This window comes from Trichechus manatus, unplaced genomic scaffold (genome assembly GCF_000243295.1).
Source record: "Trichechus manatus latirostris isolate Lorelei unplaced genomic scaffold, TriManLat1.0 scaffold00102, whole genome shotgun sequence".
NCBI classification, from domain to species: domain Eukaryota; kingdom Metazoa; phylum Chordata; class Mammalia; order Sirenia; family Trichechidae; genus Trichechus; species Trichechus manatus.
Window position 1 is genome coordinate 10,531,674 of NW_004444038.1, and position 25,638 is coordinate 10,557,311.

At 41.1% G+C, this 25,638-nt stretch overlaps 1 protein-coding gene across 3 annotated transcripts in view; it reads right to left on the reverse strand.

The window, feature by feature from the left end:
* Positions 1-25,638, reverse strand: part of GRTP1 (growth hormone regulated TBC protein 1) — a 70,351-nt gene that overhangs the window by 20,341 nt on the left and 24,372 nt on the right. For all 3 annotated transcript variants that reach the window (XM_023737437.1, XM_004382963.2, XM_023737438.1), the window contains one exon: positions 21,245-21,341. In XM_023737437.1, coding sequence (XP_023593205.1) covers positions 21,245-21,341 — 97 coding nt within the window. The remainder of the gene's footprint in view (positions 1-21,244; positions 21,342-25,638) is intronic.

Genomic DNA, 25,638 nt, shown 5'->3' on the forward strand with positions numbered 1-25,638 from the left:
CCAGTCTTAGTCAGACCATTAAGTCTGGTCTTCTTACTAGAATTTGAGTTCTGCATCCCATCGTTCTACTGCTCCATCAGGGACCCTCTGTTGTGTTCCCTGTCAGGACAACAAACACACACTCTTTACGGGCAAATAAAACTAAACCAGTGTCTGCTGAGTTGATTCCGACTCATGATGGTCCCATGTGTCTCGGAGTAGAACTGTGCTCCATAGGGTATTCAATGGCTGATTTTTCAAAAGGGCAAATAAAAACTAAAAATAAGGAAGACACTTACTCCCCTCCCTTTTCTTTCAGCATTCACTTTAAGAAAATGTGTAAGGTCTTTCTCTGTCTCTTTGAAAAGACACCAAATTACTGCGCTGAAGGCGAAGGACCACTTTGGAAATCGATCTGGCACTTCCTTAAAAAGCTAGACATAGAAGTTCCATACGATCCTCTTTCGGAAATACTGATTCAGCAACTCTGGGACGGACCTGGTTTGGCTTCTAAGAGACATGTCCAACCCAAGTAAGTAATGCTAATGGCACTGGACCCAAGTCAGAACAAACAAGTTCTGTAAGGACCAGCCATGAGACCTGGGGATCCGTGAACTTCAATTCCTTCAGCTATGAAAGGGGGAGAATACCACTTCTTCTGCTATCTCACAGGGTTATTGTAGGCTTCCACAAAATAAAAACTCAAACCAGTTGCTGTTGAATCAATTCCAACTCATGGCGACCCCATGTGTGTTACAGTAGAACTGTGCTCCACAGGGTTTTCAATGTCTGAGTTTTCAGAAGTAGACTCCCAGGACTTTCTTCCGAGGCACCTCTGGGTGCACTTGAACCTCCAACCTTTTGGTTAGCAAGCTGAGCACGTTAAACAATTGCTCCACCCAGGGATTCCTGCACAAAATAACCTATTTATAATTGCTAGAAAATGATGACATTCTTGAGAAATAGGAAGTATTTTCTTTCCAGACACATAGATGATGCAGAAACTTTTGAAAAACCCTTCGATTACATCCAGTCATCTACTGCCTATCTACCTCCATCAAAAAATAAATTACCCTCCTCTCAAAAAAAAAAGAAAAAAAAACCCAAAATACATACACGGACAGTTTCTAATTACTCATCAAAACCTCAGATCTCAGTTAACTGCACGTCTGACCTCTAAATGCACCAACTCTACCGCCAGCCTTCCCTCACCCTCTAACATCCCTGCCCCACACACGAGTCACAGTGCATGAGCAGTATCTCCTGAGGGAGGCTCCCAAGGAGCCCTGGGACTGGAAAAGCGGGACTCTAGCTGAAATCTGGGCCCAATCCCTCACCCACCGCCCTCAGGAGCAGAGCCCCAAGTTCACTTCCTCTGGCTCCCAAATCCTTGCTACTCCTCAGGTGATGCTCACGTGAGAAAGGGAAACTCCCAGTAGGGATTAAATGGAATCCTGAAGATACTTCATGCTGGTGAGCTTGGCAATATATATCAAGAGCCATAAAGATGGCCACATGCTTTGACCCCTAAATTCCAACTGGAGGATTTTTATCTTAGAGAAGACTCACCAGAACTGTGTGCAAAGCTGTATCTACAAGGGCTTTTCACTGCAGCACTATTTACGACAGTGGGAAAAAACAGAAACCATCTCAATGTCCATCAATATTTAAATCAGGTCTGATCTATTCATATGCCACAATACTATGGAGCCATTTAAAAAGTTAAAAAAAACTTTTGACTTGAGAAAATTCCCACTACATGCTGTTAAGTGAAAACAACAGGATGTAGAAATGTATATGATTCCAAATTTATTTCTAAAATAGCTATTATAAGTGAATAAAAAAAGACCAGAAACAAATACTGAAAACATAATACTGGTGGTTATCAGTAGGTGGTGAGTCATTTTTTTCTTTATCTAAACTTCTTTTTTCTCAATATTATTCATAAAATGGACGTGTGACTTATAAAAATAAATGCAATAGCGTATGTCAGTGCTGTGGACAAAACCTGGCACACAGTAAAGGAGGATAAATATTTGTGTCTGCAACCGATGTAGCACGTTGATACAAGTGTATCAACGTTACACATGTTCCAGTGAAAAAATATGCCTGCCCCTTCCTGGTTTTAAATTGTGTATTGCAGGAAACAGCAACCTCTTTGCAACAGAAAATAACTTGGCTCCTTACCTAATGCCTCCAGATTGACTCTGGTAAAGAGGTTCCAAAGGGGAGTGTCTTGGTCATCTAGTGCTGCTATAACAGAAACATCACAAGTGGATGGCTTTAACAAACAAAATTTATTTTCTCACAGTTTAACTCGTCGCTGTCGAATCGATTCCAACTCACAATGACCCTATAGGACTGAGAAGAATTGCCCCATAGGGTTTCCAAGGAGAGGCTGGTGGACTGGAACTGCTGACACTTGGTCAGCAGCCGAGCTCTTAACCACTGTGCCACCAGGGCTCCTTCTCACAGTTTAGGAGGCGAAGTCCGAATTCAGGGTGCCAGCTCTAGGGGAAGTCTGTCTCTCTCTATGGACTCTGGAGGAAGATCCTTGTCTCTTCCAAGCTTCTGCTCCTGGCTGATCTTCATATGGCTTGGCATGTGTCTTCCCAGTCTCTGCTCCCTGGTTTAGTCTCTTTTATATCTCAAAAGAGATTGACTCAAGATACACCCTACACTAATCCTGCCTTGTCAACATAACAAAGACAGCTCATTCCCAAATGGGATCATAACCACAAGCACAGAGGTTAGGATTTACAGCACATATTTTGGGGGGACGTAATTCAATCCATAACTGGAAGAGTGTGCGTAAGAGAAAGAACAGAGGTGAAGGAGGAGAACGAGAAAAGGGAAGAATGCGAAATGAGAGGAAGAGGAGGAGGAGAGAGGCTGCAGTGCTGCTGGGAAGAAGGTCTGCTGGAGGGGGAGGACAGATCTGCTGCCTCAGTTACCATGATGGCCCTTCCCTCTGCAATTTACCTGTCCAGAGGGAATGATGAGGTCCAGGAAGTACAGGTGCTGAAATGTGGAAGATGGTCTCAAAACAGGAGATGCTAACAAAATCAAAGGAGCGAAACAGAGAATTGGATTTCCGGTATAGTTAAGTACATAACATGGCCCTCTAGCCACAGTCTTTTGACTTCCATACAATGACTGGGTGGGACTATGCAAATAAGGTGCTTGCGGTCCACCAGGGGATTGGACAGCATTGCTAATAATGCAAATAAGGTGTATGGCAACCTTGTGGGGGGTGGGACCATGCAAATAAGGTGTATGGAACCCTAACAAGGGGATTGGTCAGTATGCCATCCCTCTAGGCTTAAAATGAACCATCCCACAGGCAGAAAGAGTGGACTTCACTACCACCAAGAAGAAGAGATGGGAGCATAGAGTTGGTTTTTTGAATCCTTTAAGAAATTAATATAGTGTTAAAAATCTAAGGCTCATAAACCCATTCCCTTAGATTAGTTATAAACTGTGAAGAGCGTTAAAAATTACTGATTTAAAATATAGAAGATGGTGAGCGCTCAAAAGAAAAGAAAAGGAGTTCTTACAGGAAACCTTCATTCAGTCAACAATATATTTACCAAGCAACTAATACGTGTCAGGCTCTGTTCTCGGCAGTGGGTACTCAAAAACAAAGAACAGAACAAGGTCCCTCCTACGTGGAGGTCACGTCCCACTGGCAGAACAGGTTCAGCTGCCTCCTGAGGTTGACCAAAGTGTGGCCATATTGGGTGACCCAACATTCCAGTTTTCCCAGGACAGTCCAGTTTATACCTACTGTCCCAGTGTAATTATTAACAGTGCCCATTCCACTTTCGAAGGGGCCCTAGTTGCACAGTGGTTAAGCACTTGGCTGCTAACTGGAAGGTTGGGGGTTTGAACCCACCAGCCACTCCATGGGAGAAAGATGTGCCAGTCTGCTTCCATCAAGATTTGTAGCCTTGGAAACCCCATGGGACAGTTCTACTTTGTCCTACAGAGTTGCTATGAGTTGGGACTGACTCAATGGCAATGGGTTGTCTGTCTTCCACTTACAAAATGTCTCTGATTATAGGATTTTTTTTAATGGGAGAACGGAGAAACAGATATAAGATCAAAAAGGTTATGAAAAACCCTGTAGTCCCAAATGTGAATTATTAGTATGAATTCATGCTGTATTTAATAAATATGTATATCCTAGCTCTACCCAGGGGACACTGGTGGTTCAGTGGTAGAATTCTCGTCATTCATGTGGGAGACCTGGGTTCTATTTCTGGCCAATTCACCTCATGCACAGTCATCACCCGTATGTCAGTGGAGGCATGCATATTGCTATGATGCTGAACAGGTCTCAGGCTAAGACAGATTGGGAAGAAAGGTCTGGAGATCTACTTCTAAAAATTGGCCAAGGAAAACTCTACAGATCACAAAGGTCCAGGGCTGTCTATGAGTTGGAGGCTGACTTGGCAGCTAACAAAAACACGAAACTCTACTGTAAAAACAATGACCCACCCACTAGCAGTGAACATTCCTAGCATTCCAGACTCGTCTCTATATACCATTTTCAGAGCACTGGTGACATAATGGTTAAGAGTTCAGCTGCTAAACAAAAGGTCAGCAGTTCAAATCCACCAGCTGCTCCTTACAAACCCTACAGGGCAGTTCTACTCTGTCCTACAGGGTCACTATGAGTCGGAATCAACTCGACGGCAATAAGTATATACCATTTTCCTCCAAAAGGACCAAGATTCCTTGAAGAAGAGTCTGATTACAGGTTTGGGGCAGGAATGATATAAAGAGTCAGAAAGCAAGGAAATTATCAAAGACGACCTGGGTTGTTTCAGTACACGCGGAGCACTTAAACCAGTGCTTGTAGTAGCACTTGCTGAGTGCTAGTGTTGCTGTGTTGTGATGGTTGTTATCAGAGGTAGAGGCAGCAGCTTGGTTGGTGGGAAGACCACTCACTGGTCTGGCAAGCGAGAGACCTGCATCTCAGGCCCAGAAATGCCACTGAAGAGCTAACATCCCCAGGAAATCATCTTACCTCTCTGGCCTCCAGTTGCTGAAATCTTAATTTCAATCCTGTCTTAGTTATCTAAGTGCTGCTATAACAGAAATAGCATAAGTGGATGGCTTTAACAAAGAGAAATTTATTCTCTCACAATCTAGGAGGCCAGAAGTCCGAATTCAGGGTGTCAGCTCCAGGAAAAGGCTTTATCTCTGTGTCGGCTCTGGGGGAAGGGCCTTGTCATCAATCTTGCCCAGTCTAGGAGCTTCTCACTGCAGGGACCTGGATCCAAAGGATGCTGTCTGCTCCTGGCACTACTTTCTTGGTGGTATGAGGTCCCTGTGTCCCTCTGCTTGCTTTTATCTTTTATATCTCAAAAGAGATCGATTTAAGACACAACCCAAGCTTGTAGATTGAATCCTACCTCATTAACATAACTGCTGCTAATTCCACCTCATTAACATTATGTTGTTAAGTGCCGTCAAGTCGTCTCCGACTCAGCAACCCTGTGTACCACAGAACGACGAAACACTGCCTGGTCCTGCGCCGTGCTCACAATCATTGTTATGCTTGAGCTCACTGTTGCAGCCACTGTGTCAATCCATCTCGTTGAGGGTCTTCCCCTTTTTCACTGACTCTGTACTTTACCAAGCATGATGTCCTTCTCCGGGGACTGATCCCTCCTGATAACATGTCCAAAGTATGTCAGACATAGCCTTGTCATCCTTGCCTCTAAGAAGCACTCTGGTTGTACTTCTTCCAAGACAGATTTGTTCATTCTTTTGTCAGTCCATGGTACAGTCAACATTCTTCGCCAACACGCAATTCGAAGGCGTCAATTCTTCTCCGTTCTTCATTATTCATTGTCCAGCTTTCGTGTGCATATGATGCGTATGAAAATACCATGGCTTGAGTCAGACGCACCTTAGTCTTCAAGGTGACAACTTTGCTTTTCAACTCTTTAAAGAGGTCTTTTGCAGCAGATTTGCCCAATGCAATGCGTCTTTTGATTTCTTGACTACTGCTTCCATGAGTGTTGATTGTGGATCCAAGTAAAATGAAATCCTTGACAACTTCAATCTTTTCTCCATTTATCATGATGTCGCTTATTGGTCCACTTGTGAGGATTTTTGTTTTCTTTATGTTGAGGTGCAATCCATACTGAAGGCTGTAGTCTTCGATCTTCGTCAGTAAGAGCTTCAAGTCCTCTTCACTTTCAGCAAGCAGGCTTGTGTCATCTGCATAACGCAGGTTGTTAATGAGTCTTCCTCCAATCCTGATGCCCCGTTCTTCTTCATATAGTCCAGCTTCTTGGATTATTTGCTCAGCATACAGACTGAATAGGTACGACGAAAGGATACAACCATGACGCACATCTTTCCTCACTTTAAACCATGCAGTATCCCCTTGTTCTGTTTGAACAACTGCCTCTTGATCTATGTACAGGTTCCTCATGAGCACAAGTTAAGTGCTCTGGAATTCCCATTCTTCGCAATGTTATCCATAATTTGTTATGATGCACACAGTCCAATGCCTTTTCATAGTCAATAAAACACAGGTCAACATCCTTCTGATATTCTTTGCTTTCAGCCAGGATCCATCTGATATGAGCAATGATATCCCTGGTTCCATGTCCTCTTCCGAATTCGGCCTGAATTTCTGGCAGTTCCCTGTAAGATACACTGCTGCAGCTGCTTTTGAATGATCTTCAGCAAAATTTTACTTGCATGTGATATTAATGATATTGTTCAATAATTTTTGCATTCAGTTGGATCACCTTTCTTGGGAATAGGCATAAATATGGATCTCTTCCAGTCAGTTGGCCAGATAGCTGTCTTCCACATTTCTTGGCATAGATGAGTGAGCACTTCCAGCACTGCATCCACTTGTTGAAACATCTCAACTGATATTCTGTCAATTCCTGGAGCCTTGTTTTTGGCCAGTGCCTTCAGTACAGCTTGGACTTTTTCCTTCAGTACCATCGGCTCCTGATCATATGCTATCTCTTGAAATGGTTGAACGTCAACCAATTCTTTTTGGTATAATGACTCTGTGTATTCCTTCTATCTTCTTTTGATGCTTCCAGCATTGTTTAATATTTTCCCCATAGAATCCTTCAGTATTGCAACTTGAGGCTTCAATTTTTTCTTCATTTCTCTCAGCTTGAGAAATGCTGGGTGTGTTCTTCCCTTTTGGTGTTCTATCTCCAGCTCTTTACTGGAGTCATTATAATACTTTACTTTGTCTTCTGGGCACACCCTTTGAAATCTTCTGTTCAGTTCTTTTTCTTCATTATTTCTTCCTTTTGCTTTAGCTACTCAACGTTCAAGAGCAAGTTTCAGAGTCTCTTCTGACATCCATTTTAGTCTTTTCTTTCTTTCCTGTCTTTTTAATAACCTCTTGGCTTTCTTCATTTTATGATGTCCTTGATGTCATTCCACAACTCGTCTGGTCTTTGGTCATTAGTTTTCACATTAACATCACAGAGGTAGGATTTACAACACATAGGAAAATCACATCAGATGACAAAATGGTGGACAATCATACAGTACTGGAATCATGGCCTAGCCAAGTTGACAAATATTTTTTGGGGACACAATTCAATCCCTAAGAAATCCACTATCAAATTTAAAGCTATGTTTATGAGTCTCACACAGGTTCTGGGATCTGAGGAGCATCCTGCAGAAGCACCCCTTTCTGACCCTACCACTGACCAGTTCCAACACCTGGGGGCAGCCCAGGCAGTGACAAGGAGGCCACAGCCCTGTGGGTCCTTCCCAGCCCACCACCTCCCACAGTCTCAAACTGAGAGTTATCTCACGGTCATGCTTCTCTGCTGTGTTCTTATTCACGAGGTCTCATGCTTACAATTAAAACATTCTCTAGAGATACATCTATAAATATTCCTCATTTGTTTATTTAATCTTCTATAAAACATGCAGGGAGCTCTTGGCAAAGCAAGAGATCTATGAGTGATGTCAAGATACACCAACAGGCTAAACTTGGATAAACTCAGAAAAGGTCAACACTGTCCTCAAGGTACATCTAGATGTTAAAGAGAAAGAGATGTTAAGAACAAAAACTCCACTGTACCCACCCTCTGAGTAGAAGACCTAATTTCTCTCTATCTTTAGGGCATAAAACATGTGCTTCCTTCCCTGTAAATACACAGTCAAGATCAGAGCCTCTTAAAGAATAAGGCAAATCTGTTTTTCCCCCGTTGTTTCCCTAAGGAGTTTAAGAGACTTCCCTGTGAATTCATGTGAGGTGTGATGCAAGCCTTCCTCAGACCAAACTGCAGATTAAGGCAGGAAAGCTAGGAAGCTTTATTTTTTTGTTCACATTAAAAAAATAATTTATCTTGAAATAATTTCTAACATATAGAAAAGCTGTAGGAACTGCACAAAAAACTCCTCTATCTTCCTCATCTAAATTCCCAACTCTTAACATTTCATTACTTTTTCTCCATCTCTTCTCCCTCTTCCTCTCCATCCTTCCCTATCGGCCCACCTATACACACACACATACACACACACACACAATCTCCATTACTAGTCTTCTTCTCTGAACTAGCTGCGATTAAGTGGTAGACGTTGTGTCCCATCACACCTGAAGCCTCCAGTGTATACTTCCCCAAAACAAGAGCTTAACCACCATACAGCCCTTTAAAACAAGAAGTCAACGCTGATATAACACTCCATTCCAGCCCACAGACCCCATCCAAATGTCTCCAAGAACTCATCAAATACTGTTCTCATGAGCACTTCCTGTGGCATCTACTACAGAACAAGATTCAAAAGCCAAAATGATTGGCAAGACATCTAAATAAGGACTGGTGATGAGCATTAAACCAGGGCTTCTTGGGGAAATGGCAGATCCCAGGTCTAGGGTAGGAAATGTGCATGATGAACCTGGAAATAAGTCAGACACAAAAGGGCAAATATTGCATGATCCCACTGATATGAAATATCTAGAAGAGGCAAATGCAGAGACAAAAATTTATTAGTGCTTAGGAGGGTGGGTGGGAGGGGGAGAGTCGGAGTTATTGCTTAAGGGGCACTGAGTTTCTATGGAGGGTAAGGAAAAAATCTGGACATGGATAGTGGTGATGTTCACACAATATGGCGAACATGATTGATGTCACTGAATTGTACTCACAAAAATGGTTGAAGTGGCAAATGTTTTGTGTGTGCATGTGTATGTGTGTATTATATATACATATATGTACCTCCAAGGAGCCCTGGTGGTGCAGTGGGTAAGTGCTCAGCTGCTAACTGAAAGGTCGGCGTTTGGAACCACCAGCTGCCCCTCAGGAGAAAGGTGTGGCCGTCTGCTTCCATGAAGATTACAGCCTCGGAAACTCGAGGGCACAGTTCTACTCTGTCCTACAGGGTCACTATGAGTCAGAATCGACTCCATGGCAACAGGGTTTCAGTTTTTATATATACCCATACCAAAAAAAAAAAAAGGAGAAAAAACAAGATATGGGAAGAAAAAAAAACTGGGCAAGACTGTAATTTCTAGGAATGCACACTTGAGTGACAAGCTAAAGAAATGCAAGGAGGCAGTTACTATAAAAGTTAGGATAGTGACTGTTTGGAAGAAGGGTGATGAACGACAGGGTTCTTGACCAGGCGGTCCTTACAAAGGTGGTTGTCTTATAATGCATGAAGCTAAACATGTTAGTGTGGTTTTTCTGTATCTCCATTTAAGAAGAAGAAAGTTAAAAACTAAAAAAATGCTTCAGAGTTCATACATTTAAAAAAAAAAAATATCCTGCAGCTGTACAAAAGGAGAAGACAAACATGCACGGAAAGGTCTCTAGGACAGAGCAGCATGAAAGGTGTGCGCCCCGTGAGGAATGGAAAAAGAGCTTTGAAAGTACATAAACTTAATAAAAAAGACAAATAATAGCAAGTGTTGGTGACAGTGTGGAAAAACTGGAACTCTCATGCACTGCTGGTAGGAATGTAAAATGGTGCAGCCACCGTGGAAAACAGTTTGGTGGCTCCTCAAAATATAAATTACCACGTGCCCAGCAACTTCATTCCTAGGTTTATACCCAAGAGAAATGAAAACATACACCTACACAAAGACTTGTACAAGAGTGTTCGCAGCAGCACTAATCACAATAGCCAAAAGGTGGCAACAATCCAAGTGTCCATCAACTGATGAATGGATAAAACGTGGCATATACATACAATGGAATATTATTCAGACATAAAGAGAAATGAAATTGTGATACATGCTACATTATGGATGAACCTTGAAAATATTATGCTAAATGAGAGAAGCCAGATACAAAAGACCATGTATTATATGATTCCATTTATAAGAAAGGTCCAGAATAGGCAAATCTATAGAGACAGGAAGTAAACTGGTGGTTTCTATGGGCTTAGAGGGGGATGGGCAAAGGGGATGGGACTGACTGCTCACGTGAACCAAGTTTCTTTTGGGGATGGCAAAAATGTTCTAACATTGATGGTAGTGACGGTTGCACAACTCTATGAATACACTACAAACCACTGAACTGTACGCTTTAAATGGGTGAACTGTGTTCTGTATCTATGAATCGTATGGTAATTATGCCTCAATAAAGATTTTTTTTAAGTACATAAACTTTTTAAAAACACAAAGTATACCAATATATATACAGAATATTTCTGGATAGTTAACACAAAAAATTCTGAGCAGAATTTTCCCTGGGGTTCTGGAGTGGAATAGAGACGTGCTTTTCACCGTATGTATCCGCGTCCCTGTTCTCACCCCTCCCCAAGCCACACTGTTCGAATGACTTATCATTTGCCTATACTACTTTTGCAACCAAAAGCTAACCAGTTAATGAAAAATAAAGTCAGTTGAAAAGATGAAACAACTGAGCAAAAATAAAATTTTTTTAAAGGATTGATACTTACAAAGGTATTACTTTGGTTCAGTTGGGTAAAATCAACAAACCACACTGGAAAGAGAATAACTGCTCATCTCTGAACGAAATGACTTTCTTTAGGGTTCTGAATTTATCGTTTTATTTTTTAAATTAAATAAATTCTTTTGTTGTTATTGTTGAGAATACACGCAGCAAAACATACACCAATTAAACCGTTTCTACATGTATGATTCAGTGACATTGATTATTCTTCGAGTTGTGCAACCATTCTCGCCCTCCTTTTCATTTATATTCTATATACATACACACACTGAAAACAAGACCATTCCTCTTTATAGTTCATACACCATTAAGTTACTGGAACAGAAACAGAAGAATAGAAATGTCTGTAAAGTATAGAGCCAGGCTAGGCCTTGAACTTGGTTTAAGCAAGATATCTAATCTCTCTAAGCCTCATTTTCCTCATCTATAAAACAGGGATAATCACATTTATTTTGCAGGAATGTGGTGATTAATGTTAACGCATTTATAATTTTATTGTTGAAGTATACAACAGAAAGGCAGTGAGTGGTACCGTCTCCATTAGGTATCTTATAATATGAAAATATTTGATTCTAAGTCATTCTGTTGCTGAATTTGGGTTAACAAGTTTATTTTAATATAAAGTACTCTATCTACACAGTAATAAAAATGATATTGTGACAATACAAAAATAACCCTGAGAAATCCATTTATGAGAGCAGAGAAATTATGTGCTTCCTCATGAAGAGCGTGTAGTTCACATATCAAGCCTTCATCAAATCTTGCTTAACTCTGAGACACAGATACCACTTTGAAAAAACAATCTTAAATGTCCACTTTATGCCAAGTGCTCTCCCAAGTACACAACTCTTTGCCAATATTTTTTACTTTTCTCTTTCTTCCCAAGTACCCCCAAGTAAGTGAAGTGAAGGACTAGGAAAATGCTATATTGCTGGCCACAACCTATCTTGCTTATCTAATTAGATGGAAGTAAAGACATGAGGTGGGGGCAGGGAGCAGGCGGGGAGGCGGTCTGGTGCAGTGGTAGAATTCTCACCTTCCATGCGGGAGTCTCAGGTTCAATTCCCAGTCAATGTACCTCATGAGCAGCCACCACCTTTCTGTCAGTGGAGGCTTACTAGTTGTTAGGATGCTGAACAGGTTTCGGCAGAGGTTCCAGGCTAAGACAGACTAGGAAGAAAGGCCTGGAAATCTACTTCCGGAAAAAACAGCCAATGAAAACTATATGGATCACGACAATCCCATCTCGTACACTCCGTTGCCATGAGTCAGGGGCCTACAGGAGCTAGCAACAACAAGAAAGACAAGATAAAGCCCCTGGGTGGTACAAATGGATAATGCACTTGGCTGCTAACCAAAAGGCTGAAGGTTTGAGTCCACAGAGTTGCCTCAGAAGAAAGCCTTGTGATCTACTTCTGGAAAGTCAGCCATTGAAAACCCTATGGAGTATAATTCTACTCCGACACACATGGGGTTGCCATGAGTTGGAACTGATGGCAACTGGTTTAAAGACAAAACACTTAGCCAAAAGCAATGCCAACAAAGAAAATATTCTATAAACTAAGACATTTCCAACCTTTAGAAACAGCTAAGTGCTCTAATTAAATACTGAGTGGAAAACTGGGCAGTTAATTATTTTAAGAGCCCATTAAATTAGAACGATCTTAAATTCAGCAACTTAATAGAGTACAGCTTAATGAAACTGCTGTATCTATCCGCTATAATTAAATTAGGAGACCCTGAATGGGGGAGCTGCAAACACTTTTTTCCTAAAACACTGAGTTGCTTTATTTTATTATAAAAATACCTTAATGGCCAATATGAAGAGGGCTTACACTGTGCAAAATGTTTTATATGCATTCATTTCATTTAATAAGTTCACAACTTAAAACGTTAAGTACTGAGGCTTATATAGGTTTAGGAGCTTGCTCAAGCTTACATGATTATGAAGAGGCAGAGATGGGATTCAAACCTATGTAGTCTGATTCCAAAATTGATGCTTGTAACTCCAGGATGAACTGCCTCCCTGTGAAAAAGCACAACCAAGCCTAACAAGAACAGGTGTGGTAAGACTGTGAATACAACATGCAGATGGGATAGATCATACAGGTTAAGTTAAACAAGAGGGATACATAAAATGCTACTACACGCTCAGATGTGGTTCAGATGAGTGAGGTACAGTAACCCTTCCTCCTCCCACCTCTGTTCCTCAGGGACACCTGTGGCTGACCTGTGGGTCCTAAAACTGTGCCCACATCAGTCAACATCTTGGCCATGTCCTTCTAGCCTGAGCTATTTCGGTGATGAGCAATTAACCACCTGTTTCCCTATATTTCAAGGGAAATCAGGTTGAACTAGTTTTTCAGGATGTGAATAAATTAATTCGTGATTCTGTTGATGCAGCTCTTGATGTAACAGCCCATGATGGCACTCCCCACCCCCCAAGTCTGAGACAAGCACCGTAACCACGACTGAAGTCGTAACCACAACTGCAGAAGTCGGCACCTGGAGCGCTTTTCTAATAAGGCAAAGGGAGCACTCTCTACTCCAGGTAATGGCAGTGTCTGCGCATTTCTTCCTATATCCTTTTATATGATACCACTGTTGGAACAGTGACTAATCATGACCGCCATCATCAATTCCAGAAAAGGCGGCTCAGTACCAACAGAGTTCTAAACTGAGATCAGTGTTTCATAAGCGACACACCGAAACACTACTACCTATTTTCTTGCAACACAGGAAAGCTAGCGAAGAAGATGCTTTAGGAAGGGCACTGGCAACAATACGAGCAGGCAGGAGTAGAGATGCAGTGGTGCAGTGTGGCCGATGGGCTCCGGAGCCAGACTTCCTTTACTACCGACGTGGCTTTGTACAGTTATTTAATCTCTCTCAGCCTCCATCGCCTCCTTCGTGAAACAGATGGTAATGTTACATTTGCACCAATTTGAAGATACACTTGTATCACATTTTAACTTCTCTGCAGTTGGGATATATTATACAATCACTGCCGCCTAAAGGCATCAGTCATCACTCAGCTATGCTGAAGGCTTTGAAATTCAATTTCATTGTTGTTTAAATTTGCATCTCTTTAAAAATAAATAAATACATGTGTATCTCCCTGATTACCAGAGAATTTGGTCATCTTTTCATAAGTTTGTTGACCAGTCGGGTTTCCTATTCTGTAAATTGCCCGATTTTCTAATTTCCTTAGAATTTTTAGGCATTCTTTATATAACCCAGATACTAATCCTTTGTTAGTTATATGGACAGCAGGCATCCTCTCCAAAGCAACAGCTTGTCTTTTGACTTTATGACGTATTTTGTCAAAATTAGTTTTTTCAATTAAATGTAAGCAAAATCATCAATCATTTCTTTTATAATTAGTGCTTTTGGGGTTTTCTTCAAGAACATCTTCCCTACTTCAGCATCACAAAAATGTTCTATATCTTATTGTATGAGTTTCGAAGTTTTGCTTTTTCACATCTGAGTCTTCACTCCCTCCGGAACTGAAATAGGGGTCTAATTTTGTTTTCTTCCATGTAGACAGCCAACTGTCACAGGAAGATTTTTAAAATCGTCTATCTTTTCCCCATACGCCAAGTTCTGACAGATAGACGGACAGATAGATATAGACTGATTTTTAGCATCTCTATTCTACTCCATTGGTCTATTTTATCAGTTCACAAACCAGAGCCCTGGTGGCATGGTAGTTAAGAGCTTGGCTGCTAACCAAAAGGTTGACAGTTCAAATCCACCAGGCGCTCCCCGGAAACTCTATGGGGCAGTACTACTCTGTCCTATAGGGTCACTATGAGTTGGAATCAACTCAATGGCAATGGGTTTGTTTTATGAGTTTCACCTTCTAATGCCGTAATTTACCTATTTACTGTGTTTTCACACAAGTAATGCACACCTTCTACATGTTGCTGTAAAAAAAATTTTTTTAACATGTTGCTGTAAAAAATTAGCATAGTGCACTTACAAAAATACCTCACGGGAGAGGGCGCGGTTGGTGGACAAACAGAGAAGGTGTGTGTTATTTGCGTAAAAATACAGTATTGTACGTTTTTGCTGTTGTTGTTCTTTGTTTGTCTCCTTGCTAGGATGTAAGATTCACAAGGGCAGGGATTTTTGTTTTGTGTACTGGTATGTCCCAGACACCAAGAACACTGCTAGCACATGATAGGTTTTCAACAAATTTTTGGGAGACCAACAAATTTTTGTTGAAAAGAACAGAACTGATCACAGATACGAATATTCATTATAGTCCAGTCTTTGGACATAAGCAAAGCAAGAACAGTGAACCTGCTACAAAGTTCTATCAATATTTCATTTAGAAAGTCTCTTAACTCCATCTGCCTTTTCATCTTCACCATTTCACTTTAGTTCAGTCTTCACTGCTTTAAGCTGAGACGATTAGAATTATCTTCCTACTCCTTTTTTCCCCTCTAGGTTCTCCCCACTGCAATTCCTCATGTTCAATAATGCCATATGAATCTTTATAAAATGCTGTTTTGGTTGGGTCACTCAGCCTGGACATCACTGCTAAGCTGTTCTCTTACACTCAAGACTCCTTGTCCAGCTTTCCTTTTTCCTCATGCAACTCCATCCAGGCTGGGCTCTGGCATTCCCAGTTTTGTACTTTTGTTAGTACTGAAGCATGAGTAGTACTCCCAGTTTTCCTCTATCTGGATCCTATCTTTCTTTAATGATGCCACTCACATGTCATCTCTTCAATGAGGATATGTGCATAGGTTTTAGAGTCATATAGCCATGTGTCTAAATCTCAATCACTTAAATTCTCAAGGTGTTAGTTTCTCATCTGTAAAATTGGTTCAACAATTGTGTCTACATGGTAGAGTTGTCCTGAGGATTAAATGAGAAAGTATGTACTGTTTAGCATGGAACCTGAAATATAATAAATGCTGAATAAGCAGTAGCAAAAGCTATACACTAGGAGCCCTGTGGCCCAGCGGTTAAGAGTTTGGCTGCTAACCAATAGGTCAGCAGTTCGAATCCAACAGCTGCTCTTTGTAAACCTTATGGGGCAGTTCTACTTTATCCTATAGGGTCGCTATAGGGTCTATAAAGTTGCTATGAGTCAGAATCGACTCGATGGCAATGGGTTTGGTTTTTTTAGAGTTATAGCCATACACTACTACTGATTGGTCAGTACTTACTATATTTCAGGTTCCACGCTATAGCTATACAGGAGCCCTGGTGGTGCAGTGATTAAGAGCTACAGCTACTAACTAAAAGGTCAGTGGTTTGAACCTACCAGACACTCTACAGGAGAAAGATAGGGCAGTCTGCCTTCGTAAAGATTATGGGGCAGTTCTATTCTGTCCTATAGGGTCACCATGAGTTAGAATCGACTCGATGGCATTTGGTTTTTTGCTTTATAGCTATCCAGCTCTCTCATCTCTAACTATATACTAATTTCCTGGAGATAGGAGTCAGATCTCTAGAGAAGGCCCAGGATACTTTTACTAGGGTGACAACTGGATCTAGAGCTACTGGTCACAGCTTTCTGACTCAGGGAGGGGAGAGGAGGAAGGACGGAGATATGGGAGGAAGGCATAAAAATAAAACTGACCTAGGGTTCATATTCTTGCTTTGGGGAGACCATGAAACCTCCCCATCCACCAGTCATCAAGGACCTTCCCACTCTCTCTCAAAACACTTCGCAGGCTGCATAGTGCCCTTCCCATATTGCCCAGCATGACATTCATTTAAAGCAGTATCACAATCTTGGCTGGGAAAGGGCAGAAAATAGTATTTACTTACAAGTCCTCTCTCACCCAAGGATGGCACTGGTTAATTTTCTCCCTAATGTGGTCTTTTTAAAAAATTTTTATTTTGTTGTTGCTGAGAATATACACAACAAAACATACAACTGTTTCTACACATACAATTCAGTGACAGTGATTACATTCTTCGAGTTGTGCAACCATTCTCATCTTCCTTTTCCGAGCTGTTCCTCCCCCATTAATATAAACTCACTATCCCCTAAGGTTCCTATCCAATCTTTCGAGTTGCTGTTGTCACTTGGATCCCATATAGATAGCTCTTAAAAGAGCATAATGCTCAAGGCAGACATTCTTTACAAGTTAAGCTAAACTGTTTGATTTTAAGACTTCAGAGCATATTTTTTGTTTAAGTTTTAAAGATTATCTCAAAGCAATAGTTTCAGGGGTTCACACAGCCCCCCTTGGTTCCAGAAAGTCTGGAGTCCATGAGAATTTATAATTCTGTTCCACATTTCCTCCTTTTTATCAGACTTCTTCTACAGAATTTTTGATCAAAATGTTCAGTAATGGTAGCTGGGCACCATCCAGTTCTTCTGGTCTCATGGCCAAGGAGGCAGTTGTTCATGGAGGCAGTTAGCCACGCATTCCATATCCTCCTCCTATTCCTGACTCTCCTTCTTCCTCTGTTGCTTCAGGCAAATAGAGACCAACTGTCATCCCTTAGATGGATGCATGCAAGCTTTTCAGACCCCAGGCACTATCCAACAAATTAGGAGGTAGAACAGAGGCACTAAACACGTTATTAAGCCAATTAACTGGGAAGTTCCATGAAACCATTACCCTAAACCTCCAAACCAAGGCAAATCCCATGAAGTTTTTGCAGTATCTCATAGATTTTAGAGAACAGACACTGATTGTATTTGTCGCAGCCAAAATTTTTTTCCCAGTCTGTAGATTGTCTTGTTACTCTTTCGGTGAAGTCTTTTGATGAGCATAAGTGTTTGATTTTTAGGAGCTCCCAGTTATCTAGTCTCTCTTCTGGTGCTTGTGCACTGTTACTTAGGGTTCGTATTGTGTTTATGCCAAGTATTAGGGCTCCTTGTGTTGTCCCTATTTTTTCTTCCATGATCTTTATCGTTTTCAATTTTACATTTAAGTCTCTGATCTGTTTTTAGTTAGTTTTTGTGCATGGTGTAAGGTATGAGTCTTGTTCCAGTTATTTGCAGATGGATATCCAGTTATGCCAGCACCATTTGTTAAAGAGATTGTCTTTTCCCCAATTAACAGACTCTGGGCCTTTGTCAAATATCAGCTGCTCATAGGTGGATGAATTTATGTCTGGATTCTCAATTCTGTTCCATTGGTCTATGTATCTGTTGTTGTACCAGTACCAGGCTGTTTTGACTACCGTGGTGGTATAATAGGTTCTAAAATCAGGTAGTGTGAGGCCTCCCACTTTGTTCTTCTTGAGTAATGCTTTACTTATTTGGAGCCTCTTCCCTTTCTATATGAAGTTGGTGATTTGTTTCTCCATCTCATTAAAAAATGCCAGTTGACCCAGTGCAGAGCAGGGAGCAAGGAGGTAAATGGGAGAGAGGTTTTTCCCTAAGGGGGGAGTTTTTCATTATGCAGTAGGCTGGACTCAATTACTTATCTTTCGCCGGTCGAGGGCTGCTTCTCACTGGTTCTGGGTGGCCGAGTAGACTCTCTGCTTCTGGGTCTCTCCCGGAGCGGAATACGCCTTTTGAGCACAACTGCTTGCCTGCCTCACTGCTCACTCCCGAGCTGATCAGGCTTGAAGGGCTCAGGCTCTCACCGGGTCAGGTCTGGCAACTCCTTGCTGCTTCTGAACCATCTCCCCCCCCCCCTGCCACTCAGTCCAGTTCCTCAACTTTGCCTTGTATGTTCAGGGCTCCTAAATTGTCATATATAATCGATTCACTTGTTTTTTGTGGTCTTTGTTGTAAGAGGGTCCACTGGAAGCGTCTGACTACTCCACCATCTTGGCCCCGCCTCTCCCCATGAGGTTTTTGGTTGTACATAATCAGCCTCAACAGCTATTCTCTCTCTCTTTTTTGTCATTATTGTAAATACATCTATCACACAACTTTTGCCAGTTCAACTTCTTTACAGGCGTACAACTTACTGACAGCAATGATAATAATCAGCTGTGTGACCCTACCCTTGGAGTCAATACATTGTTTTCATCACTGTTAACCACCCCTTTCCCCTCCCTCCTGCCACTGGTAACCACTGATAAACTTTGGTCTCTCTCTATATGCTTTATCTTCTTTGTCTCTCTTTTTTTTTTTTTTAGTTTGTCATTCAAAAATTTATACACAAATCATTTCGTGACATTGGTTGCAATCCCCACAATGTGTCAGCACTTTCCGCCTTTCCACCCCAGGGTCCCGATTTCCATTCATCCAGTTTTCTTGTCCCTTCCTGCATTTTTATCTTTGCTTTTGGGCAAGTGTTGCCCATTTGGTCTCGTATACTTGATTGATCTAAGAAACATGTTCCTCACATGTGTTATTGTTTGTTTTATAGGTCTGTCTCATCTTTGGCTGAAAGGTGAACTTTATGAAAGGCTTCAGTTCTGAGTTAGAAGGGTGTCCAGGGACCATAATCTCAGGGGGTCCTCTAGTCTCTTTCAGACTAGGAAGTCTGGTCTTTTTTGTGAATTTGAATTTTGTTCTACATTTTTTCCCGCTCTGCCTGGAACCCTCTATTGTGATCCCTGTTGGAGTAGTTGGTTTGTTGTGGTAGCCAGGCACTATCTAGTTCTTCTAGGCTCAGGCTGGTGGAAGCTGTGGTTCATGTGGTCCATTAGTCCTTTGGGCTAATATTTTCCTTGTGCCTTTGGTTTTCTTCATTCTCCTTTGCTCTGTATGGGATGGGACCAATAGATGTATCTTAGATGGCCACTCACAAGCTTTTAAGACCCCAGACACTACTCACCAAAGTGGGAGGCAGAACATTTTCTTTATGAACTATGTTATGTCAATTGACCTAGATGTCCCGAGACCGTTTCTTCTCTTTTTACATAAGTGAGATCATACAGTATTCGTTCTTCTCTGACTGACTTATTTCACTCAGCATGAGGTCTTCAAGCTCCATCCATATTGTAGCATGTATCAAGATTTTGTTTCTTCTACCGGCTGAGTAGTATTCCATTTACATATGTACCACATTTTGTTTATCCATTCATCTGTTGATGGGCATTTAGGTTGTTTTCACCTTTTGGCTCTGCATGTGATTTTACATTATACTTCATATTCTATATTTTGCTTTGCTAAAATTGGTGGTAAATTTACTTATTAATAAACAGAAAAGGAGAAATACACAAAAAGAATGACTTTCTCTCAAACAGTAATAATAATAGCTGATAATCAGTACGCTCTTTCTAGTATTCACAAACATAATAACAAATATATATAAGAAACTGTAAAAACGGGTGGGGGCAGTGTCTGACCTCCTCTAACTTCAAAAGGGGGAAGGAGAATCAAGATCAATAGCCCAAGACTGAGTCCTGTGAGGCTGGGGGTCAGGCATGCCTCCTTTCTCCACCATCTTTACCAATTCTGACACCAACTGTCCCTCCCACGGCACTCTCTACTTCTCTGCTGGGTTCTATAACTCACTGCAATGGCCACAAAGAACTCACAGACCATACTCATGATTATCGGGTTTATTAGGGAAGAAACAGGTTACAATTCAGACTCAGGAACACTCAAGGATACAGTTCTTTCATCAGGACAGCCTCTTCTCAGCCGTGCTTGAGGGCATGCCTCTCCCTGGCCCTCTGTCTCTGCCCAAAGGCACTCAGCTTTCTCGCTCCATGGGTCACGAAGCCCACCACGCTGTCTCCTGCTGCCGGGTCACTGCTTCCAGGTCTCTACTACTGCTTGTCTGCCACTGCTTCTCGAGCTCTCTCTCTCTCTGCCTCCTGGTTCTAGGAGCTACTCAGTGCAGGGATCCCAGGTCCAAAGGATGTGCTGGCTCCTGGCCTGTTCTTCTTTGATGGTAGTGGGATTCTCTTTCCCACCTCTGGGGTGGCTTATTTCAAGCCCCAGCAGGATGGCAAAACTGACCAGTCCCCTTGGTGGGACACAGTTACCCTATCTGCACAGTCCTGCCCAATCACCTGGGTGGGAGTTACAAGACCGTGGCTAGGAAGGCCACACAAAAGTAATCTATCACACTGCAGAAACCAAGTTAACCTCTTGCAGATTTTATAATCTGGAGTAAAACATTTCTTAATCAGAATTGCCATGTGCCACTACAAATCTCAATACAAACGGGCACAGACTGAGTAACAAATGTGCCAAACATATGGTGTGAGCCACATTCAAGCTCTAACACGGAGAGAGACAAAAACTCCACTGGATCCAGAAATGCCCAGCTGCTCTAGCTGGGGTCAGTCTACCTAAACATTTTTCTTTTCTTTCACTCAACTGCAAAAAGATTTTAACTTCAACTTCCAAACAATTCAATTATGTTTTAATTAAATCTTGACTTGTCAGCAGAATCATTTCAATAACACCAGGAACAGAACAGTTAAGGCATACAGTAGAATTTCCAACTTACCAGGTAAAATTCTGCCAACAAGAGCATCTAATAGCCAAAAAGATTCTTCTTCATTCTTTGTGATAAGAATCAGATATCCTGCTATAAAATTCATTCCCTGAAATTAGAAAAGTGAGAAACAGAAATTCACATTGAGTTTTGATTCTGTCATGGTTTGGCTGCTAACTATTAAGCTCCAATTTCTTTTACTCAACCCCTAAAACTTGCATACTCTAGAATTTCTTTTTAAGTAGAACTTTAGAGATACTAAGGATCTGCCATTTAGTAATGGTTTTAAGCCTACATGAAAATAAAGAAAAGGGAAATATTTAAATGAAACTCTTCTGAATACTGCTTTAGAATACTAAAATGAACGACTTTTCAACTATTTGTAACCTTGTGATAAAGTAACTTACGACTGGTTTCTAAAAAAAGTAATCTAATATCTGCTAACAGAATGAAAATATTCATCAGAGGGGAAACTATACCAATGACCATATTTAATAAAAAACAATAAATAATATGATCTGACACATGGAAAATACTGAGAGAATTTTGTGATGGAGATTGTTTTGGAAAACTCACGGTACATACTTGCCAAAGGGCAGGTGCTACCAGAAAACATTAAATATATGAAAAGCTTAATTGAGAGAAGCAGCTGTTGCTGGTAGGTGCTGTCGAGTCAATTCCAAGTCATTGTGAGAAAACACTGCCTGGTCCTGTGCCATCCTCACAATCTTTGCTACGACTGAGCCCATTGTTACAGCCACTATGTCAATCCACCTTGTTGAGAGTCTTCTTCTTTTTCACTGACCCTCTGCTTTACCAAGCATGATGTCCTTCTCCAGTGGCTGGTCCCTCCTGATAACATGTCCAAAGTACATGAGATAAATTCTCACCATTCTCACTTCTCAGGAGCATTCTGGCTGTACTTCTTCCAAGACAGATTTGTTTGTTCTGGAAGTTCACAGTACGTTCAATATTCTTCACAAACACCATAATTCAAAGGCATCAGTTCTTCTCTGGTCTTCTTTATTCACTGTCCAGCTTTCTCATGCGTATGAGGCAACTGAAAATACCATGGCTTGGGTTAGGCACACCTCAGCCCTCAAAGTGACATCTTTCCTTTTTAACACTTTAAAGAGGTCTTTTGCAGCAGACTTGCCCAATGCAATGCATCTTTTGATTTCCTGACTGCTGCTTCCATGGGTGTTGATTGTGGATTCAAGTAAAATGAAATCCTTAACAACTTCAGTCTTTTCTCCATTTATCATGATGTTGCTTATTGGTCCACTTGTGAGGATTTTTGTTTTCTTTATGTTGAGGTGTAATTCATACTGAAGGCTATAGTCTTAGACCCTCATCAGTAAGTGCTTCAAGTCCTCTTCACTTTCAGCAAGCAAGACAGTGTCATCTGCATAATGCAGGTTAATGAGTCTTCCTCCAATCCTGATGCCACATTCTTCTTCATACAGTCCAGCTTCCTGGATTATTTGCTCAGCATACAAACTGAATATGTACAGCAAAAGGATACAACCCTGATGCACACCTCTCCTGACTTTAAACCACAAAGTATCCCCTTGTTCTAGTTGAACGACTGCCTCTTGGTCTATGTATAAGCTCCCCATGAGCACAGTTAGGTATTCTGGCATTCCCATTCTTTGCAATGTTATCCATAATTTGTTATGATCCATACAGTTGAATGCCTTTGCATGGTCAATAAAACACAGGTAAACATCTTTCTGGTATTCTCTGCTTTCAGCCAACATCTATCTGACATCAGCAATGATATCCTTCATTCCATGTCCTCTTCTGAATCCAGCTTGGCAGTTTCCTGTCGATGTATATTGCTGCAACCATTTTTGAATTATCTTCAGCGAAATTTTACTTGCATGTGATATTAACAATATTGTTCAATAATTGCCACAGTCTCCTGTATCACCTTTCTTTGAAACGGGCACAAACATGGATCTCTTCCAGTTGGTTGGCCAGGTAGCTGTCTTCCAAATTTCTTGGCAAAGACGAGTGGGTGCTTCCAGTGCTGCATCCATTTGCTGAAACATTTCAATTAGTATTCTGTCAATTCCTGGAGACTTGTTTATCACCAATGCCTTCAGCGTAGCTTGGGCTTCTTGATCATATGCTGCCTCCTGAATGGTGGAATATCGACCAGTTCTTTTTGGTACAGTGACTCTGTGTATTCCTTTCATCTTTTTTGATACTTCCTGAATCGTTCAATATCTTGCCCATAGAAGCCTTCATATTGCAACTTGAGGTTTGAATTTTTTCTTCTCAGCTTGAGAAATGTCGAGGGTGTTCTTCCCTTTCGGTTTTCTAACTCCAGGTCTTCGCACATTTCATTATAATACTTTGTCTTCTCGACCACCCTTTGAAATCTTCTGTTCAGCTCTTTTAATTCACAATTTCCTCCAGTAGCTTTAGCTACTCTCCGTTCAAGAGCAAGTTTCAGAGTCTCTTCTGGCATGCATTTTGGTCTTTTCTTTCTTTGCTGTCTTTTTAACGACCTTCTGATTTCTTCGTGCACGATGTCCTTGATGTCCTTCTACAACAGGTCTAGAGAAGCAGCTGTTGTTCTTAGGTTGTTGTTAGGTGCTGTTGAGTCGGTTCTGACTCATGGCGACCCTACAGGACAGAGTAGAACTGCCCGATAGGGTTTCTAAGGAGCGGCTGGTGGATGAACTGCTGACCTTTTGGTTAGCAGCCGAGCTCGTAACCACTATGCCACCAGGGCTTCAGAGAGAAGCAGCCAGACCTGGGGAAAAAGCAACTGGAGGGCTTTACAACAGTGAGTTAGTATTCATCTGTAGGTGACTGGATTTCAGGTGACTTTTACTTTTTTCCTTTTTGGTTTGTCTGTATTTTCTAAAATGAATATGTAAATTTATCTAGTAATAAAGGAAATAAAAACCCTAGCTTTTGTAAACTAACAAGATCAATTACCATGATACAAAATTTAGAAGAATAAGCTGCATAAACCAAATGTTCCCACACATTTCTGGCATTACTATAAATTATTTTAATCTGGAAATCAATCGGTAATGTTAATCAAGAGCTAAAGCACAAACATCTATACACATACACACACAGCCTTTCATATACTTTGACCCTACAATTCCACTTAAAAGAACAGATCCTAAGACTGTGACTCAAGAAACAAAAACAATCTGTACAGAGACAATCATGTTTTTGCTACTGGAAAGGCAAAAAATAGGTACGATCTCCATGACTGAGAACAGACACCAATGAGCAAACGATGCTGCCTAGGGCTGGGAGATGGCAATGGCATCACTATCACCAATGACAAGGGGGTGGATTGTGTTGAACCATGGAAATGCATATATGCAATCATCTTGAGGATAAAAAGCACAAAACACAAAATAGCATGAACACTATGATGCCATACATACACCTCTGCATACGCATCTGAACAAAAGTCAGCAGTGCTTTTGGAATTATGCTAACATTTAAAATTGTGTGGGTTTAAAAAAAATAAAGCTATTTTACTCTTGAATTGGCAAATGCTGTGTTATATATATTTCTACAACAATTAAAAAAAGCTATTTTAAAACCTAAAAGAACAGTAAGTGAAATAATCTAAACATAGCTTCTAGGCCATTCTGCCTTCCCAACTCCTATACCTTACCAACCCAATTCATAAACTTCCTAAGTCATCATGCCTTTAAAAAAAAAAAAAAAAAGGATATGGCTTTAAATATTTCCCAGTGAGAAAAGCGGTAAAACATTTAATGACTTCTTCTTTGTTCCTGAATAATAAATTAACAGTAATAAAACCTGAGAATAACAGAAATTCTGTCTGAGAAGAATGGAGCTATCCTTGCTTCATCCTTATGCAGACACCACCTACATGTAACAGAGCAATGTAAAAATATAACCTTATGAATTATTTAGGTACAGTGATGAGTAGAGTCTCTATTACATTTCTTTGCTGCTGGTCTTTTCAAAAACGATTTGCTTCACTTCTTGCCTGCATTCTCCCTCCTTTGTCAGCGGAACCCCCTCCTTTTGCTCGCACCAAAGAGTGATGACAAGCACTGCTGCAGAAGGAACTCAAGTTGCCAAAGCAACCCAAATTTCGCACAAAAGTTTATTCAAATTTTATTTAATGTACCAAGTACTTCTGGCTCCCTGGCCTTTATGATAAGTCTGGAGCAATCATCCACATATGAATGTTAGATTTAAACTGTCACTATGGATTGATTTCATTCACTGTCCTCTTATGAAACCTTTAAACAGGCTGGCCACCTCCAAGATCACGTGAAGCATGTGGCTTCAAAAGCAGGAAAAGCTGCTTTCCAATTCCCGTGACAGTCGTGTGCTTGATGCTTGCAACCATGGTGACAGGTTATCATCTGTTGCTTTCATTCTGGACAATA